At 31.0% G+C, this 22,689-nt stretch overlaps 1 protein-coding gene across 1 annotated transcript; it reads left to right on the top strand.

Moving 5' to 3' along the window:
• Positions 1–18,627: 18,627 nt before the first annotated feature.
• Positions 18,628–20,777, top strand: LOC108480860 (uncharacterized). Its single transcript, XM_017783985.2, has one exon. The coding sequence runs from the start codon at positions 19,177–19,179 to the stop codon at positions 20,488–20,490; it is 1,314 nt and encodes a 437-aa protein (XP_017639474.1). The 5' UTR covers positions 18,628–19,176; the 3' UTR covers positions 20,491–20,777.
• The last annotated feature ends 1,912 nt before the right edge of the window (positions 20,778–22,689 follow it).

The following is a 22,689-nucleotide window of genomic DNA, read 5'->3' as shown; positions in this document are numbered from 1 at the left end:
CTACATGTGGACGACATGTAACACCTCTAACCCCTATCCGTTTCCGGAATAGGGTCACGAAGCATTACTGAAGTTACAAATCAATTATAGAAAATTTCATATCATTTACTATTCATATTCGAAATCAATCATATCATACCTTAATTGGGTCCTCAAGGCTCAAAATACACATTAGAATCAAATTAGGACTAAACCAAAAACTCAAAAAAAAAATTGCAAAATTTCAAAATTTTTCTTAGGTGTAGGGGACACACACCCGTGTTGTCAAACCATATAGCTCATACGGCCAGGTGACATGCCCGTGTCTTAGGCTGTGTGGGCATTCAATGTGAGGCATATGGACGTGTTCCAACATGTGTTCAAATTAGGGTAGCTACTGACTTGGGTCACACGGCCAGCCGCACGCCCGTGTGCTAGGCCGTGTGGACAATTTAATTTTCAAAAATTAGATGCAGGATTTACACAGCCAAGACACACGCCCGTGTGTTAGGCCATGTGTTTCACACAGCTGAGACACATGCCCTTCTCTCTACCCGTGTGACCAATTATGAGCATTCTATTTCTCAATTTTTAAAATGCGGGGGACACAGCCATACCACACGCCTGTGCGCATGGCTGTGTATCATACACAGTTGAGACACACGCCCATGTGTCTAACCATGTGGACAAAATAAGGTCATTTCCAAGCCCTCACCCAAATTTTTCCTTGTACCTACATTAATACTTGCATACATATACCAACCAATTCAAGACGTTAAAACCAAGTCAACATTAACATTATACATGATATATCATCATATATATTCAAACTTACCTTTTGTGAAACATATATTTTTACCATAATTCAATCTAACCATATCAAGCACACATATATTAACCATATTATAACCTCATATATATAGAGAGAGAGATATTCACTAAACATACCATCACTAGCCATTCCAATGGCTATATTACAATTAATCATTTAAATGCCAACACTGGCCAAGTTAGCCTATACATGCCATTATAACAAAATAAGTTTTCTATTTATACCAAAACGAGCTGAAGGATAGTGTGATGGTACTTCGACCGTTTCTAATCTTTACGAGCTTCTGAGCACTATAAAATAGAGGAAAATAAGACAAAGTAAGCATTTACTGCTTAGTAAGTTCGCATAACAGGAATTTAACTTACCGTTTATATTCAATTTAAATAATCATGTAAATAACATGCATCCCAACAAATTGACTAATTGCCTAATCACATACACTTAATCAAGCAAGTTAATCATAAATTTCTAAATACTTTTCAAGTAATAAAAATGAGTTTATCATGTAATAACTTCCATATAACATATACATTTTTATGATAAATCATCTCAAGTTCAGATTAACCATAACAAAACTTTGCCTATTGAATTTATTTGAAATATCGATGGATACACATGTAGTATACTTGAAATGTACAACACTATAACCTATCAACTCATATTAAAGGGTACACAATTAGGGCACATAATCAGGAAGCACTCTCTTAAGCAATATAGCAGGATGCTCATGTGAGCCGTGTAATATGAAGCTTATCCGAGCTATAACAGGTAACTCCGAAGAGTTATTATCAAGGAGCTCTAGATAGCCATATAACAGGAAGTTCAAGCGAGCCATATCAGGAAGCTTATAAAGAGCCTATATCAGAATGCTCATAGAGAGCTGCATTTGTGTCCGCAATATATGCAGGATCACAACCGATCATATAATAGAACACTCACAAAAAGCTGTGGTAGTCCGCAACACATGCAGGATCACTACTGATCACGATGCTCATAGGAACCATATAACAGGAAGCATTGAGAGGGCTTATAACAAGATGCTCGTAAGAGTTATGGTGTGTCCACAACATATGTAGAACCACAACCAATACGAAAATCCTGTATGCATCGAATTTCATTTATTCAAACGGGACTCATTATATATCGAGCATAATCGGACATGTGCTCATCTTCATACATAAGGCATTTATACAATTCACATATATACAACATTTAATTCAAGCATAAAAATATATACAATTTAATTACAGGAACTTACCTCGATAAACGTTCGTAAACAAGGATCTACTAATCCGATACTTTTTGTTTTCCTCGATCCAATTCTGTAGTAGATCTATCCGGATCTATATAAATGAATTTAGCATAAATTTAACATCATTTTAATCCATTTCATTATTAATTTAATTCAATTCACACCCTAGCCAAAATTACCATTTTGCCCCTATACTTTCCATAAATGGCGATTTTGTCCCTAGGCTCGAAAAATGAAATTCGTGCAATTTAATCTTTATTCCAAGCCTAATTGATTTTTACATATATCATTTACAACACATATATTTCATAAAAATCAGAAATTTTCCATGAACTTTACATCTTTACAATTTAGTCACTAAATCACAATTTCATGAAAATTCACTTTATAAAAGTTGTTTATCTATCAACAACCTTTCATTTTCTACCATAAATTTCAAAATTTCAGCATATTCATCCATGAAAAAATTTTAATACTTTGATAACTTTACAAATTGGTCCCCAAAATAGCTAGATTAGGTTATTCCGATCTCAAAAATATAAAATTACTAAAAACGGAACAAGATTACTTACCCAATTAGGCTTGCTTGATTTTCTTTCTATTTCCTAGGGTTTCCATAGAATTTGGAGAAAAACATGATATAAAATGATGATATTAGATATTTCTTTTATTTTTCATTTTTCATTTTTTATTTATTTCAATTTCCAATTTAGTCATTTTCTTTTTCTAATTTTCCATGGATGAATCATAAAAAATATCTACTAACTTCTCTTAATGGTCTAATTACCATATAAGGACCTCAAGTTTTGAATTCCATAGCTATTTGATACTTATAGCTACTAGAATTCAACCTTTTTCATTTTGTGCAATATGATCCTTTCTATAATTAAACATGAAACCGATAAAAAAATTTTATCGAAATTTTTATATGTCTTTCCTATCATGATGCAGACCATGCAATAATTTTAAAATAAATTTGTTTTTTGACTCGGATTTGTGGTCCCAAAACCACTGTTCTGATTTCACTAAAAATGGGATGTTACACGACATTTTACTTACAACAAATGACAGGGTTTTGCTACATGAGGTGAAACAAGTTCTTTCTAAAAATTTTGATCTCAAAGATATGGGTAATGTGTCTTATGCCATTGGCATTAGGATTCATCATGATAAACATTGCGGAATTTTAGGTCTATCTCAAGAAACCTATATCAACAAAATTTTAGAAAGATTTCGAGTGAAGGATTGTTCATCGAGTGTTGCTCCTATTGTGAAGGGTGATAAGTTCAATTTGAATCAATGCCTAAAGAAAAAATTTGAAAGGAAGCAAATGAAAAACATTCCCTATGCTTTTGTTGTTGGAAGCCTGATATATGCTCAAGTTTGCATAAGACTTGACATTCCATTTGAAGTTAGAATGTTGGGAAGATATCAGAGTAATCCAGGTATTGACCATTAGAGAGCTGCAAAGAAAGTTTTTAAATATCTTAAAGGTACAAAGGACTACATGCTTACGTACAAACGATCAGACAATTTGGAGGTAATTGGCTCATCCAATTTAAACTTTGCTAGTTATGTTGATTCACGTAAATCAACATCAGATTACATATTTATGTTTGCTAGCGGAGCATTAAGTAGTCCTTACTACTACTTCTACTATAGAGGTCGAGTTCATTTCATGTTTTGAGTCTCTTATGGATTCGATTTCTAAGTCATTGATTATATATTGTGACAATTCAACTGGTATCTTTATGGCTAAGAACAACAAAAGTGAAAGTCGAAGTAAACATATCAACATTAAGTATTTAGCCATAAGGGAACATGTTAAAGAAAAGAAAATGGTCATTAAGCACATTAACGCCGAATAGATGTTAGTTGATCCTTTGACTAAAGGCATGCCACCACACAAATTTAAAGATAATGTTTTCACTATGTGACTTGTTCCAATATTGTAAAATTTCGTTAGAAGAACGATTATAAAGAAACTCTGTCAAGTTTGATATTTCTCATATTTTGTGTGCACATTAATTTGATTATTTCAAAAAATATCACTAAAGTTTAGACCTGCAATAAACATTGGGTTTATTCATTAAAAAATTTGGGCTAAAGTGTTAAGACATGATATATTATGATACATGAAATATACTACTCAAATTCTAAGAGAAAATATTGTCATGATTCATGCATTATGTTTTAACTCCAAGTATTCATGGGCAATACGAACCACCACTATATATACCCCCAAGCATAAGGTCTTTAAACACCAAAAATAAAAATAAAAAGCAATTCCATCTAGTGAGGTTTTCGAGTGCTTAGAAGACTTTGGTGATTTTCGTGTTTTCGTATAGCTAAATTCGACGTCCTCATCAGTTGTTTGATGTACTCAATAGTTGTGTTACAACGTCTAGATTTTGACATTTGATTCAGGCAATGGGCAGAAATATTTATGTTTGATATTTTTCGCTACACTTTAACATTTAAATAGTAATTTATGCTTACATAAACAACATACATTTTTCCTATCACTAAATCTTACTTACCTAACCAATTTAAACATGAGAAATTTCTAATTTAATTCATGTTAGTAATACAAGTCTTACTTCCTCTTCTTTATTTATGCAATTTAATGAATGTTTCTATTTAATTATTTTTTCTTTTAAGAAAACTAGTCTATACTAATATAATTTCCTTAAAATAATAATTTTATATTATTAATATAAGATAAATACAAAAGGTCATAGTTGAACAAAGAAAACCAACCAACTCTTTTTCAACTACTACTCAAGTTACCTTTTCTTTCTCTTTTACCCCTAAAAAATGTTATCCAAAAATCATTTATATTGGTCTTCCTCACTACTCACCTTACTATTTTATTTACAAAAATTAGTTATTCGTCTTTCATAATTTATAAAAAAACCCTCAAACTATAATTTTATATTTATATCTATATGTTATTATTATTTAAGAATTTAATTCAGTTAGTGTTATATCAACTAATTTTTAACTTAAATTATTAAAAATCATTATTTTATAGAGTAATAAACATTAGTTTTAGAGTATTTTATATCGACTTAATATAACATTTGGTACATGAACTTGACGCTTTTTTCTAGTTTGGTACCTAAACTTTTTTTGGTCCAAATTGATACCCAAACTTGACACTTTTTCTTAAGTTGGTATTTAATCTTTTTGGAGGTTCAATTTGGTACCTAAACTTGACTCTTTTTCCTAATTTGGTACCTAATCTTTTTATTGTTCGATTTGGTACTTGTCAAATGTTTTACAAATTACTCCAATATACTAAAAAGTTTTTTATGAGGTAGCAAAAATAATTAATGTATGACCAACATGCGGCAAATAGAGTTGTCCATAGGTTGGGCCCTAACAAAATTTTAGGCCCGATCCGAAAAATGGGTTATACTTTTGCCCAAGCTCGACCCGGATAAAAATGCTAAAACTCATGTGAGCATAAAATGGGTGAGCCTAAAATGGGTTTAGGTTAATCTTTTGCAAATAATGTTAACATGACTATATAAAAATTTCAATAAATAAAAAATATAAAATTATTAAATGTTAAAACAAAATATTATAAATATTTTTAAAAAATTAAAAAATAATATGGGCGAGTCTAAAATGGGTTTGGGTTAATCTTTTGCAAAAATAGGCAGGCTTAGGCAAAATTTTAGGTCTATATTTTGGGTTGGACTGAGCTTGAACAAACATAAAATATATTAATCTTGTGAGAAAATATAATATCGTATGTAGTATTAATATGTTAGTAACAATGATAATGCAATACAATGCATTAGCAGTAACACAACAAAATACCTATAATCGGACAGAGTTGAAAATTAGAAGAAGAATTTTGTTGAGGTCTGTATGAACAGTTTCCTTAAGACAGATTTGACCTCTCCTAGGTGCTTTAAGTAACGTGGATGTCTGTCTCTCATGATACAACAACAATCAAACACAATCTTGCCTTTCTCTATCACCGGAGAAATGAATTTAGAAGGAATTTTTGATATAGATGGTTTTTTATGATGTGTTTTTTAAATCTCCTAACTTGGCTTTATATAGAGGGGAGGAAATGAATCAAGAGATTTAGATCGATTCATGAAGGGTGTTTTTGAAAAATTAATAGATATAAGTGGATAGAGACAATGGATGAAAAAAATGCAATATTAAACCAAGAGATACAATTGTTTAATTTGAGCATCAATTTATTATTCATCACTCAACAATTATTTTCCAACAATCCTCCACTTGAATGAAATTGATGGATCAATGAGACTCAAAGAGGTGATAGATTCTACGTTCGATATTTGCATAGGATAAGTAGGCATTAACCCTTGAACATTTCCTTGTGAAAGTATATTTACTTTACTAGCTGACTAGTAGACGAGATGTCCTTGAACTGTTTTGTTGTTTGTGTAAACGATGATATTCCTCATTCAAATATCTCCCTATCAAGATTTTTTGTTCTCATGGGTATGTTCATATGGCTGTGAACATCCTCCTTATTCTACAAGAGCTTAGAGAACTATGCCCCAATAGTCTCCTTAATGTGGCCACACTTCACTCTCACATAGGTAAATTATGTTGTTTGTTTCACCAAAACAGACAATGGTCATTAAAAGTATTGCTTAAGTTTTTCCACATTCTAATCACTGTTTTCATCATAGGAATGGATTTGGATAAGAAACCCTACAGTGACCTCACAAGGTCTATGCAAGTAGGTTGTCCCATTGAACCTAGATCTTGGGATCTCCAGTCAACTAGGTTGGGTTTTCCGTCACTGCCTTAAATATTCATGGACTTTAGTCACATTCCTTTCAATGTTTTATCAACTTGATCTCGGTTTAACCCTTTGGTTAGCGAATCTACAGCGTTTTCTTTTGATATTAAAAAAATAATAGAGATTGTAACACCCCTATCCCGTATTCGTCACCAAATTAAGGTTATGAGGCATTACCAATAAAAAACACAATTCCAATCAATAATAAATTTCCACCAAGTCAAAACCCATTTATATATAAAAAAAATGTATAGTTAACTTACATTTCAGAACATATATTATTTTGCACAATGCAAACAAATATCATATCAAATTCCAACTTAAAACTAACTACAAATAATGCATATATATTCAACATTAATTATTAACAACATGGTCAAACATATTATTAAGTCACTTATGAAGTTATGCATAACCACCAAATTTCACAAGCATTTTCATATAATTTAATAAGCCATAATACACCTAAATAAAATTTCTTGCATAAGCAACTTAGGTCAAGATCAATTTTGGACTTGCATGCTTTGTACTTATGTACAAATTGATACAATCATTCGGCACCAATCATACATTACCACATACTTATTTTAAAATATTAATCACAAAAGATTATACGTATTTATTCTAAGTCATTAAATCATGAGCATTTGGCTTTTATAAATTTAATCATTTTATAAATACACATCACTCAAAAAGTACTCTTATTACCTAGAATAACTAATATGTCTAAGATCATATACTCAATAACCAAATAACAGTTAACACTCGGACAACTGAAGCTTGGCTTTACTTATTGACATTCGAGACCCAACTTTAATAACATATTCATGATAACCAAATTTAAGCATGCAACCACAATTTACTAAGTTAGACCGAAAATACATATCAACTAAAGGAGATTATACCTATCATTACAAGGCGCAAATCACATATAAACATACTCAAAACTTAAACCTTGCATATGACTTGCTCTTCACCTAATGATTTCATAACTTACCTTATCTCAAATAACATCCATAGTGAACCATTCGGCCGAATACGTAACATCATCACAAATATCATGTAATTTGGTTACACTCTCGATATAGACTCAATACAAGACCAAACATATATATATAATCTAATCAATATATTTGCATGCCACATCCGAATTCAACAACTAACCACAAAATGCAAACACATTGCACAAGTTATAATTAACCAGGACACATTACATAATAATAAAAAGAACTTAAATCATAATCTAACAAAATCAAAACTAAATATAGAAATTAAGCCATTTTCGCATGGTCTTATACGTAACCAAAGTCCATTTTTTCAAAACGAAATCCAGCCTATACATGCCATAGTTCCAAAATGCAACTTATAAAATACAGAAAGCGGTAGATAGTGTGATAGACTTTGCTGACGATCCTCGAGCTTGTAATTTGAATCCAAAATCTATAAAACAGAAAAAAAATATACACACAATAAACTATTATAACTTAGTAAGTCATAAGCAAATAAACAACCAAATAACATATTCAACTTATTATAATTAACCGAATATGCTAACATTAGTATACTTGATCTCAAAACCTCAGATGAAATACTTAAATATTTCCATAGATCATTTCTTCCACCTAGGCCGAATACTAACATGATCATTTAGACGTAATAACAATCAACTTTCAAAATAAACAACTAGTTATGATAAAATCATGCCTACGTATACTTATATACATAAGCTCGAAAATCATGCATAACATCACATATATATATATATATCACTTATAAGGCCGATTGTAATAGCCCATTTTTAGGGTTAATCGAAGCAGTGGTTTCGGGATCACAACCCGATATCAAAAAAAAATTATTTCATTATTATTTTAATATTTACGAGTTAATTGTGATTTAAAAAAAGTTTTTGATATTGTGATTTTTTTTGGCTTTATAAGCGATTTATTAAGTTCAAGTGGTTTTAGAAAATGAGGTATCGGGACCTTGTTTCTATAAATCGAGACGTAAATATTTTTATAAATATTTACGGAGTGACAATAAGATGATATTAAAGTTTCGTTGAAAAATTTTATCGTTTCAATAGTTAATTGAGCAAAAAGGACTAAATCGCGTAAAGTGTAAAAGGTGTGTTCTATAAGTCAAATGTGTCTAATAGCTATGGAATATTAAAGTGGGAGTCCTTATTGGATAATTAGGCCACTATTTTGGTTAGTGGAAGATTTGGTTTGGCATTGTTGAAATTTATTTTATTTTTAAAGGTTAAAGTTGGTATTTAGTAAATAAGTTAATATTAAATAAAACAAAAGAAAATTTTGATTCATTATCACTTTCCCCACCGAAAACTCACATTTAGAACAGCCATGGAAGCTTGAGCATTCTGCTATACTCATTTCCCATGCATGTGAGTATTTTCATATCCGTTTTTAATAATTTTGCCGTTTTTGAGATCGTTGCTTTGTGTTCTAGCTAGTTCATACTTGAATTTTTGAATTGGTTGTGTATTTTGTGATTTTCCATTGATTAGAGCTTGTTTTTTTTTTGTTGTTTGATGATGAAAAATAAATATTTAATGCTAGATTATCATGTTTTATTAAGTGATTTTTGATAAAAATGCTTATTAAGGACTAAATTGAGAAATTTGCAAATTGAGGGGTTAAAATATGAAATAAATGAAATTAATTGGCTGCTAGGGACCTAAGGTAAATTCGGCCTAACATGGGCATAGTGAAATTTTGAGTATTTTGTGTTGTTTTGAAATATGGACTAAATTACGAAAAATGTGAAATGTCAGGGGTAAAATTGTAATTAGCCTATTTATGTGTTTTTGGATGAATTTGATTGAATAAATGATTAAATAAGTTGAATTTTTATTGAATTAGATTAAGAAATGTAGAAATCAAATTTGGACCGGGGAAAAACCAAAGTTGTCGACTAGTTATCCCGTCCTGATTATCGTTGTCCGAGGTAAGTTTATAAGCAAATAGACGTATTTAATTTTAATTAAATGCAAAGTATATATGCTGAAATGAAATATATGAATTACTATATGCTAATGCCGAATGTGTTTAAGCCTGGTAACTATGTTCATGCATTCGTTTCGACTGAGTTATAATATTTGAAAGTTCGTATGAACTATATGGAGTATCTGGAATTTTCAATATATAAATTGTTTATGAGACAACTTTATAATAGTGATATTTGCTTTGAGCCTAGCAAGCCTTGTGTTGCTGAATTAAATCGGGCTTAATACCTAGCAGGCTTATTACCGGTGCATAAAAATCAGACTTTGAGTTTAGCAGGCCTTGTGCCGGTGTGAAATTCAGGATTAGGCCTAGCAAGCTTTATGCCGGTGAATTATTATAAGTTTATGCCTAAAAGACTTTATGCTGATGTGGTAATCGAATATGTTAAACGAGCTAAATGATCAGGTATGAGTTAGCTTATCATTTCCTTGAAAATAAGGTAAGCTGATTATTTTATATGTGATACAAACATATGTATGATGTTAGTTTGAATTTGTGAGTAATTGTGAAGTATATTCGGCCATAAGTTAAGTGTAATTATGTGGTATTAAGGTTTAATACATGAGTATATGTAAACAAATGTTTAAAGATTCTACTTTATGCATTGATAATATGATTTTAATAGTGTATGATACTTTGGTATAGACATATGTATATTCTGCTACATGATAAGTATAAGTATGAGATATTAAAGTTTGATTCAAGAATATATGTTTATGGGTGTGAATATATTCGATCTTATAATGGTACTATGGTTTTGAAATTGAATGTCACCTTGATAATAGATACAGTACATTCTTCCAAAGGTTAAGTATACTGATATCATATTGTGACCTGTGTGCAAACTTATATAAATGATTATGTACGACCTTAATGATATAAAGTAAGAATAGTTATGAAATGATCTATGAATATATGTATATGAGTTTATGTATATTCAGTTAATTATTGATATTGTGGCTTTGGGAATTTGAATGATATATTAATCTTAAATGTATGGATATTTGGTAAAATGAAAGTATATGTATTATAAGAAATTATAAGTTTGAAATTAAACGTGATTATGATAGTATAAATTGGTTTGGAATTGAATTGTTATTGTCATTGAGTTATTTATTTGCTTATAACTTACTAAGCTCTCAAATCTTATTCTGTGTGCTTCTCGTATGTTTATAGATTTTCAGAGATCTGCTCAGGTTGGAAGTCGATGGAGATGACATCACACTATATGGTTACCATTTCAATAAATAATGTTTTGAGACTCGATTATGTGGCATGTATAGATTAGTCTTGGAGTTAATTATTTTGAATGAGTATGTATTTAAAGCCATGCGAAAATGGCTTGCTTATTATGCTTAAGTTTGGTTTTACATGTTCTTAATTAAAATGTTTAATGAGTTTGGTTTTGGTAGTCATTTTAATAGTTAGCTCATTTTAGAAATATGAAATGTGGTATATTAACTTAACAGGTTCGGTTGCTAAGTGGTAAGTAATGAATATGTTTTATGATTGTTTTCGTTGGTTGTTTTGGAATGGGTCCAAATGGTAAATAATGGTAATGATTAAGTATGCTTTGGGTTAATTTTAATGGATAGTTAAAAATGTCAAGTTGTTGCTAATATCAATATAGGTATATGTTCATGTGTGGTTGTAAATCCGAATATGATATTTAATTCAATTTGGTATGCTTATGATATTGATAATGGTGAGATCAAAATAAAGATTAGTTAATAGGACAAAATATGAAGTTTAGGTATATTAATATAGATATGAATTAGATACACACTGGAGTGTTATTTGTGTTCAAGTGTTAAGTATGGCTTTTATTTTTAGGATGAATTGTGCACTTGTATATATACATCATTAGTATATTCGGCCATGTTATAATGTATTTAAGTTTCATATGTGATTGCATAATAATTTATGAAATATGATTCAATTGGTTTTATTATGAGCTTGTACGAAGTTATCAAATTATATGTTTGATATACGATTAATGAGATAGAAATTGGCATACATTCGAAGTATGAAATGTAATGATTTATAATGGAATATGATTTAATTATGAAAATGGCATTAGTATGATGGATATAGGGAATTGAATATTGGAAGTATTAAATATGTGAATATGTTTTTGATACATACAAGTTTGGCTCGAATTTAGTAATTATGGAACATGATCAGTTGGGTTTTGATATATGTTTGAAATGTGCTTATTTGTGATACATGTTCAGTAAGGTATGATTATTTCTGAATTGGAATTATGACTCATGTATTCGAATTTATAATAAGTGAATTGTGGATATTTGAATTTGATAAGTTTTAAATGTTTATTAATTCTTTGGTGTATGAAAGGTGAGGAATGATTGTGCTGAACTGTGTTTTATACAGTAATGCCTCATAACCCTAATCCGGCAATGGATATAGGTTAGGGGTGTTACACCGATTATACATGGTCACACACACTTGTACTTAATTATGAATCATTTCATTGATACTCAACTTATTTATCCACAAGCCGAATACGCATGGCAATCACACTTATATTCATCATTATCAATTACACATGAATAGAACAAATATCAAGTACATACTTACTTTTACTAATAGACAACAAGCTAATTCATATCTGGCCATTTAGCTCGTATTACACATCTGTACACGATTTACCCTTGCCCGATGAACTATTCAGAATTGGATAGGACACTCAGATAATCACACAAATCGTACAATGCCAACGTCCCAAACGTGGTCTTACATGTAGTTACACATCGATGCCACTGTGCCAGACAGGGTCTTACTCGTAAACACATATCAAAATCACATATCAGTGCATGGTCTTACTCGCACACATATATCGGAATCTTATTTCATGACATATGCATCCTAATTGTTCCTAAGGTTCATACGTGGCTTTCGGATGTCATAACTCGGTCGAAACGAATGCTTGAACATGGTTACCAAGCTTATACACGTTCGGAAATAACATGAATAAATTCATACATTACATACCAGCATATATATATATCGTTTAACGACAAATAGACATGTCTATTCGCTTATAAACTTACCTCGGACGATGTAAAACGGAAAGGAGCGACTAGTCGACAACTTTCGTTTTTCTCCAATCCAAATTCAATTTCTTTGGTTCTTGATCTAAACATATTCAAATTAAGCTCATTCAAACATATTTTCGTTCAATTTAGTCCAAAAAAAAACATAAATGGGCAGATTACCATTTTACCCCTGACATTTACAATTTTTACAATTTAGTCCCTATTGCACAAAACACAAAATACACCAAATTTTCTCCATACCCAAGCTAGGCCAAATATTTCCCATGTATACACAAGCCATATAATTCATTTATTTCATATTTTAGTCCCTCAAATTATTATTTTTGCAATTTAGTCCTAATTACTCAAAATCATCAAAAACTCCAATACAAAATATATTAATCTAAAACATATCTTTCATATTTCATCATCAAACAAAAAAAATCACAAGCTCTCAATAATGTCACAACTCAAAATATTCACCAAAATAAAAAATTTAAGCATGGGTTTTGTAGTACTCAAAGCAACGATCTCAAAAACGTAAAAATTATCAAAAACCGAGCTAGAGCTTACCTTGAATCAAGTTGAGAAAGATGGCCGAACCTAGCTTCTCTTATTTTTTTTCTTTTGTTTCTTATTTCGGTTGATGAACAAATATAATAAACTAAATTTTAACTTATGTTTTATTATGATATATAATAACATTTTATTTAATTACTATTATATCCTTTATAATTAAATAACCATAACACATAATATAAGGATACAACCGGCCATTACACATTATTTTGGTTTATTTATAACATAGATACTTCAAGTTAGAAAACCACTAATAATTCAGCCCTTTTTGAAATAACCACTAAATTTTCATTTTACGCGATTAAGTCATTTTATTAAATTGACACTCAAACAATAAAATTAAATCACGAAAATTTCAAAGATATAAATTCACACAAAATAAACATAGAAAATAATTTTAAAATATTTTTCTAACTCAGATTCGTGGTCCCAAAACCACCGTTTCGATTAGGGTCTAAATCGGGCTGTTACAGAGATAACTTTAGTTGAGATCAATAGTCTAATGGTATTGTGTCGACAACGCATGTGTCTCGAATTACCATTATATATTACGTTCTGTGCTCTACTGATTGTTACTTGGTTATAACAATATATGCATATTGTGGGCATAGGCTTTGGCCATTCAAGAATATCCTCTAAAAAGTTTCATAGCCATTTTACCTCTTCTGTAAACTTGTTTAGAGCTTAAAACTCAAAATCCATTGTGGATCTGGTTATAATTGTTTTCCTTGAGGATTTCCATGACATAGTTCATCCTCCTAATGTTAAAATATTATTTTGAATATCATATATCCAACTGGTATCGAAGAATCCTTCTAACACAGTAGGATCTTTGGAATAATGTAATCTATAGTTCTGAGTATATCTGAGATATCTCTGTACCCTCACAATAGCTTTTTAGTGGTTCTTCCCTGGATTGCTTGTGAATCTGCTTAAACTGCTTACAGTGAAAGCAATATCGAATCTAGTGCAACTCATAAGGTACATTAGATTGCCTATGACTCTTGTATATTCCACTTGGTCAACACTTTCACCTTTGTTTTTGGACAGATGTTGACTTATATCTATCAAAGTTCTGGCTACACCAAAATCATCCTTGCCAAATTTCTCAAGAATCTTGTATACGTAGTGTGATGACCTTTTGATTTGGACGCTCAAAATCACATTAGCAAGTCTCATATCTTTCATGTCAAATCTTGAATTTAACAAGTTTTTAGTACGTTTTGCCATTTTATTATTACTTCCAACAATGAGTATGTCATCAACATATAAACATAAAATTACATATTCCATCAACAGTGGTTTTGACATACACACATTTGTCACACTTATTAATTTAAAATCCATTTGATATCATGACACTGTCAAACTTTTCATGCCACTACTTTGGTGCTTGCTTAAATCTATACAAAGACTTTACCAATCTACAAACTTTTCTTTCTTGCCCTGGAGCTCATGACCCTCAGGTTGCTCCATGTAAATCTCCTCATCAAGATCTCCATTTAAAAAAGCTGTATTAAAATCCATTTGATGAACTTCTTGATTCCGCAAAGCAGCAATAGCAAGTATCATCCTTATAAAAGTTATTCTTGATACAAGAGAAAATGTATCAAATTAATCAATGTCTTCCTTTTGTCTATAACATTTTATAACCAATCTGGCCTTGTACTTATCAATTGTTCTATTTGCTTTCATTTTTTGTTTTGAAATCAATTTAGAATTCAGTGGTTTAATTCCCAGAGGTAGTTCCACTAATTTCCATGTATGATTTTTCATTATGGAATCAATTTCACTGTTGATAACATCTTTCCAAAAAATGCTTTCAAATGAGTATATAGCTTCACTATAAGTTTGAGGTTCAATTTTTAGGATATATGTTAGAAATCCCGATCCAAAGGACTTTTCCACTCTTACCATTTTACTTCTTCCTAGCTCTGGCTCGACTTCAACTTATTATTGAAAGTCTTGACTATCAATAGTATCTAAAGTTCATTTTGTTAAGCCTAATCCATCTTCCCTAGTTTTACAAGGGAATATATTTTCAAAGAATGAGGTATTTTTAGATTCCAATATCGTATTCTTGTGAATTTCAGGATTCTTTGATTCATGTACAAGAAATTGATATGTACTGCTGTGGTGTGCATAACCAATGAAAATACAATCTACCATTTTAGGACTTATTTTCATTTGCTTCGACAAATGAACCATTACGTTTACAAGACACCCCCACACTTTCAAATAGTTGTAGGAAGGTTTCCTACCCTTCTATAACTCATATGGTGTTTTGTTATTTTTCTTGCGGGACACCTTATTTAAATAAAACAGCTTGCCCTCACATGTTTTGTAACAACCCAGAACTTCCTAGCATTGTGTTCATCATTTCCTTTAGGGTTCGATTTTTACGCTTTGCTACCCCATTGGATTGAAGAGAATATGGTAGTCTCACTTTATGAATAATACCATATTGTACACAAATTTACCAAATGGTTCAACATATTCACCACCACGATCACTTCTTACCCTCTTAATTCTTTTATTAAGTTGGGTTTCAACTTCCTGCTTATAAAGAACAAATTTCTCTATAGCTTTATCTTTGCTTTTAAACAAATATACATATTAATATTTTGTGCTATCATTAATGAAGGTAAAAAAATATTTATTCCCTCTTCTAGTTTGAATAAACTTTAAGTCACAAATATCACTATGTATTAGATCAAGTGATTTAGTATTTCTTAAAACAGATTGAAATAAAGACCTTGTTAGTTTTACCTCAACATATGTTTCACATTTATGATTATAATTAGTATGAAATGAAATAATGTTCTATAAGTTAATTAATCTATGAAAAATATTAGAATTAACATGTCCGAGTCAACCATGCCATAAATCAAATGACTTAAGCATATAAATAGAAGAAGAAGCATCATTCTTATTCATAATATTAGTTTTTACAGAGATAGCATTGAGTTTCCATATATCATTTAATACATATCCCCTTCCCACAAATGTTTCACCTTTTTGACAAAACTAACTTCAGGGTTTCAAATACCATCCTAAAGCAATCCATACTTAGAAGGGTTTTAGAGACAAGATTCCTGTGTATGTCAAACACACACAACACATTTTGAAGTTTCAACTTTTTGCTAGAAGTTAACTTCAAATCACAGTACCTTTCTCATTGATATTAGAAGTTGCAGCGTTACCTATATAAAGTTTCTCGCCTTTCTCACAAGGAACCAACTCAACAAAGGAGTCATTATCACAAAAAATATGACGTGTGGCACCAGTATCAAGCCACCATTCTCTTAGATTTGAATCAATAAAGTTGACTTTAGAAACCACAACGTAAAAGTCAAGATCAAATACTTCCTTAGAAATATTTTCTACAACATTGGCCTCGTTTGTTCCGACCCTCTTTGGAAGCCTACAATCGGATGACTTGTGTCCCATATTATTGCAATTAAAGCATTTTCCTTGGAATTTTGGCTTCTTGAAGACACCACCTTTTGGTCCTAGTTTAGACCTAGTCTGAGAATGTTTTCTTTTCCTAGAGTCCTTTTTGACCTCCACTACATTTGCCTTGGCAAAGTTAGAATTGGTTGCTTTGTTTAGCCTTTTAGCTGCACCACGATTGTCTTCTTCAATTCGAAGTCTGACAATCAGATCTTCCACTGTCATTTCTTTTCTCTTATGCTTAAGATAGTTCTTGAATTCATTCCAAGCAAGGGGAAGTTTTTTAATAATGGCTACCACCTGAAAGGATTCACTTATATCCATCCCTTCTGTGAGAATACCATGAATGATCAGTTGGAATTTCTGATCCTGGTTTACAATAGCTTTAGAATCAACCGTTACAAAGTTTAAGAACTTGGCAACTAAGAAATTCTTAGCACCAGCATCTTCTATTTTGTATTTATGGTCCAGCGATTCCCATAATTCCTTAGTCATTTTCTTGATATTGTATACTTCATAAAGTTCATTAGATAAACTGTTCAAAATGTAGTTACAGCATAAGAAATTAGAGTTGTTCCATGCTTTGACAATGTTGAAGGCAGTAATAGCATCTTCCTCATCCTCCCTTAAAATAGGAGGATTATCCTTCAAAAGTTTTGTCATATTCAACATGGTCAAATATAACAACATTTTCTGTTGCCATGTTTTAAAATTCTTTCCTGTGAATTTCGATTAAAATTCTTTCCTGTGAATTTCGAAGGCTTTTCATTGTGACTCATAGTCACAGGTAACGTTTGGCTCGCAAATCGCCTTAGCCTTTGAATTGGATGAGTTGTTTGACATATGAGACATTTTTCTGTAATCAGAATGAAGAACCAGAATTTGTAAATAAATTAAAATCCGAAACAGAAGTATAAACTATCTTAAATTAGTTACGATGGTAATCTGTACGCCTTAGATTAAAACTACAACAAATAATATGTCTTAAGATTGTAAAAAATATAATATTGTATGTAGTATTAACATGTCAATAACAATGATAATGCAATACAATGCAGTAGTAATAACACAAGATTAATGTTTTCCATCAATTTTATTTGAATTTGATTGGTATAATAACACATTTAGCTATCATAATTTATATATTTTATCAATTTAGTAATGATTTAACAAATTTAGTGATGATATTTTTGTAAATGTGTAAATGTTGAAGCTAAATTTATTAAAATTTTTAAAATCAAGACTAAATTTATTATTATACAACATTGACAAGACATTAATCCTATGTTTAGTTAAATAAATTACTCCCGAGATTATTTGTGAGAAAGTGGAGAGTTTTTACCCCTTATGAATTATATATTTCATAATTGACAACATGCACTTATCACACATTTATATTTCCTTTTTATGGGTTTTGAGAAGGAATGGCGGTGATTGTTGTCATCTTTTTCTTTTATACAATCCACTCAACAACCATCTTCCCAAAATTGTTTGCTTTCCCACCTCATTATCCCCAACAAAATGAAAATTAATTTTTAAACATATTAAAATGCATATATTAAAATTTCAAAGAGATATTCTTTAATAGTAACAATATATTATATTCATTTGTAGTAGTATATATATTTTTTCTCCTTTTCACACTATAAGGATAAAAAACCGCAAGTATGTTGTACTCAGAACCCAATTACCTTTCATCAGTCACACATGGGTGCCCCACCCACCCCCTCATCTTTTTTAGATAGAAAAAGGCTTAGAGAACCAAACGTCTTTCAAGTTTCACCCTCCTCAAAATAGTTGTCTTTAACCCTTACAAGGGAAAATGATTTTAAGCCCTTTGTTCAAAACAAAGTTATACTTTCATTTAACCTCTGTTGGGCAACCACTTAGTTTGATTTGTGATCCCTGACCTTGTTAATTCCTTGCTTTACCGCATACCCTTCTGTTCATACACAAAGTAAAAGCAAACTATACTGTGTTCCTTGCAGATCAGAGCTTAAAGAGAACATGGGCACTTTCTGATTGCTCTTCTTCCAGAAGATCTTCCTCTTTTTCTTCCTTTTTCCATTTCTCTCTCTCCCTTTTGTATTACCTCATGCTTTGTTTTGTAGCTTCCATTCTTAAATGAGTCTTTGAGTAATAGTAACGTAAGAAAACAATCTCCGTCTCCTTTTAAGTCCTTTTCTTTTTTCTTTCTTTTTTGCTGTATGGATTCTGGTAATAGTGGTAGTATGCAATCTTCGAGTGGTGATAGTGAAGAGTATGATTCACACAGTGAGTCAATCTCAGCTCTTTTGGACAATAACGCATCGAGTCATATTGGTCATGGTGACTTGGTTAACCAACCACCGCAGCTGCCGTCTCCACCTCCGCAATACCAGCAATACCAGAACCACTCTTCATCGGCTATGTTTGATCCTTTATCAAACTACTTTGATCAAAGATCACAGCATCTTACAACAAACCCAAATCCTCTTGGAAATCTTGATGCTGTTTGGTCCAAAGATCTAAGATCTGAGTCCGGTAGCCCTGGTGTTGGTGGGTTCGTAGCTTCATCATCACCCACACAACAACAGTTGACCAACACCAACCAACAAGCGCAAAGCAGAGCCACTTTTCCTTCTGTGCAAATCCCTCAAGGACCCGACAGTGATACAAGAAGTTCAGTCTCAGGCGTAAGGGTGCGGAACCCTAAGAAGAGATCAAGAGCTTCAAGGCGTGCACCAACAACTGTTTTGACCACAGACACCACTAATTTCCGAGCCATGGTTCAGGAATTCACTGGGATCCCTGCACCACCCTTTACGTCCTCAGCTTTCCCGAGAACTAGGCTTGATATATTTGGTGGTACACCCTCCTCCACTCTAAGATCTATTCATTTAGACCCTTCAACTTCGCATTATCTGTTAAGACCATTTGCCCCCCAAATCCAGTCTCCCTCGTTTGTTTCCTCTTCTGTAGCTTCTACTCCTATTACCGATATCACTTCTGCTTCCGCTACTAACGACAGCACTACTACTAGTTCAACCCCTTATAACTACCAACTACCATCAGAGTTAGGCCTTTTAAAACAGCCTCAAAATCTCCTCAACATCAACATGCAAAACCCAATTCTTAATTTCCAACCTCTCCTTGGAAACCCTCAAAAATACCCACTTCCCAATTCAACCATTCAAGGGTGCTTAGATATTCCATCAAATGGCACTCCTCTCAAAATGGGTGTTTTAGAAAATCAGTTTGGGTTAAGTCAGGGTCACGTTAATACCGACCTCAGTGGGGTCCAAAACATGGTATCATCAGAAGGGGCATTGCCAAGAAATGAAAGAAGAGGATTCCAAGAACATGGTCAAAGTCTTCCACCGTCCATCAATGGAAGCTACAACAGTAACTCCCACAGAGTCTCGAATGGGAAAGTGGAGAGCTTGTCTTCTTCGGATTTTAATGGCGATAAAGGGGCAGAAGAAAATATGGCTACAAGAAGTGAAGGTATGGTGGAATCATGGATATGTTCCTCAGATTAGAAATATCTATATATTACTAAAAAATATTGAAGGAGATGATGCATGAGAGAGATGGAATCTTTCTTGTTCTCTCCCATATTAACCATGACTTGAACATAATTGATAACAGTAGTCCCACCGTTTAAACCCAGTCCTTTTTATTTATAAGTATTTATCAAAAAAAAAATTATTACATATATGTAAATGGTTCTGCTTTTGTTTTAATTTCGAATTTTAAATTTCTTATCTGGTTTTGACTATTGTAAGAATCATAATGTGAAATGAAAATTGGAACATTGAAAAAGAAACCATCAAAATCTGTGCTCTTTTATCGTACTGTACATTTCTTTCTGCTGTGTGAATTTTTAGTTTTATGTTATGTGCAACAAAGAAGAAAAACGAAACGACAGGAATAATTTATTGTAAGAAATAGCAAACTGCCCGTAGTTTAGTCCCCTTTTTTTTCTTTCTTTTTTTTTTAATGTTATGTCCAGTTTCTTTTTGTATCATTAGATTATCTTACCCTGAATTTTTATATAAAAGAAAATGTAGAAGAAGATGAAAAGAAATATATATGTTATAAAAATGATGCGGAGGAGTGATGGGTGGCGAGATTTGTGGAATCGTAAGCCGCCGCAATCCCACTTTTAAATACATTTCAAATATTCTTTTCGCTAGTGTGAGTTTGTGCTTCAATATATAAATATTTCTTTTTTGAAACAATTTCATCATTCATTACTTTTTGGTTTTTAATTTATAATAACGTGGATGGATTCCCTTATATTTTTAAATATATTATTCTATTTTCATACAACATTTATCAATACCATATTGTTTATAAGTTTTCTCTAAATTTATACATAAAAGTAAAGCAAAGTCTATATCTGAGGCATTGCCTTATTTCGCACGTAAAATCATGGTTGTAAGTTCACAAAACAAACTTTTTATTGGTATTGGTGAGACACAACCATGATTTTTTTCTCCTCTTTTGTCTTTTGCTATTGACATGATCCAATGTAACCTCAACCTTCACAGCCAATCGGATATTTATAAATTTCATATTTTAATTCAACTTTAAACACATAATTCTAAAGGATTACAAGATATAATATTTGAAATTTAAAATTATGCTTTCTCAAGTTAATCCTCAACTTATACAAACTAATAAACAACATATAAATATCAATAAAACAATTTTTAAAGTTACCAATTAAGTCATAACTCGATTAATATAGGCATTATTACCAATATAAGAGGACCTGTGTTCGAGTGCGTTAAAAGCATATTATCCTCCTATTTATGGGTTGAGAGAGGGTTATAGGTAGTTCGGGCATTGTATAAAAAGAGCAAATATAATTAAAACCTATAATGAAGTTATTAAAAAATTAAAATTAAATATAATAATTATCAGAAAAATATATCTTTTAAATATCATAAAAATTATTTTAAAAATTATCAAAAATATATATCTCATTTAACATCTTATGCTCTTAAATATCATGTAGCTTCTCTTAAATCTTTTCTTTTCTATTTCATAAACCTAACTGAATAATAAAATGAAATTATAGAATTTTAAATTTGTAATTATCCCATTTATTATTTCATCAATTCAATTAGTTAATTTTTAAAAAATTAATATTTGTATAATTAAAATAAATATTATTATATGAATTTATTTTGTAATTCCACATAATTATATTTAGCACATATTATATAAAATAGTATACATACATGTTTAAGGACATAATATATTAATTTTATATAATTAAATTATGAATGTAAAATAATTATTATAACATTACGATATCCAATCTAAATCTTAAAATGTAACTAATTGTATATAGGCTAGGTTCCTCTGTTACATCAACTAGACTCACTCCTAAAACAAAAATTTAGTGTCAATCTTAATTTTAAATAAATCACTCTTCCTCATTTGTTTCTCTTTTCTTACCTTCTTTATTAGTGAAGGGGCTATTGGAGAAAACCCTTTTGCCAATTCGGTAGAATTACATATGGCAATGTTATTTTCAATCAACATGCCAAATGAAATTTGATATATAATCTTATATACAATTACATTATTATAATGTACATAACTAATATACCTTAATTATATAATTTTAATTTTATATATTATAATATACCATAAAATTAGTTACATGTTTAAGGTTTAGGTTCCACATAATTAATAGAAGAATGCACATTGTAATATCATAATAT

This window comes from Gossypium arboreum, chromosome 11 (genome assembly GCF_025698485.1).
Source record: "Gossypium arboreum isolate Shixiya-1 chromosome 11, ASM2569848v2, whole genome shotgun sequence".
NCBI lineage: Eukaryota > Viridiplantae > Streptophyta > Magnoliopsida > Malvales > Malvaceae > Gossypium > Gossypium arboreum.
The sequence above is the reverse complement of the archived record's forward strand: the minus strand, read 5'-3'. Positions and strand labels throughout refer to the sequence as shown.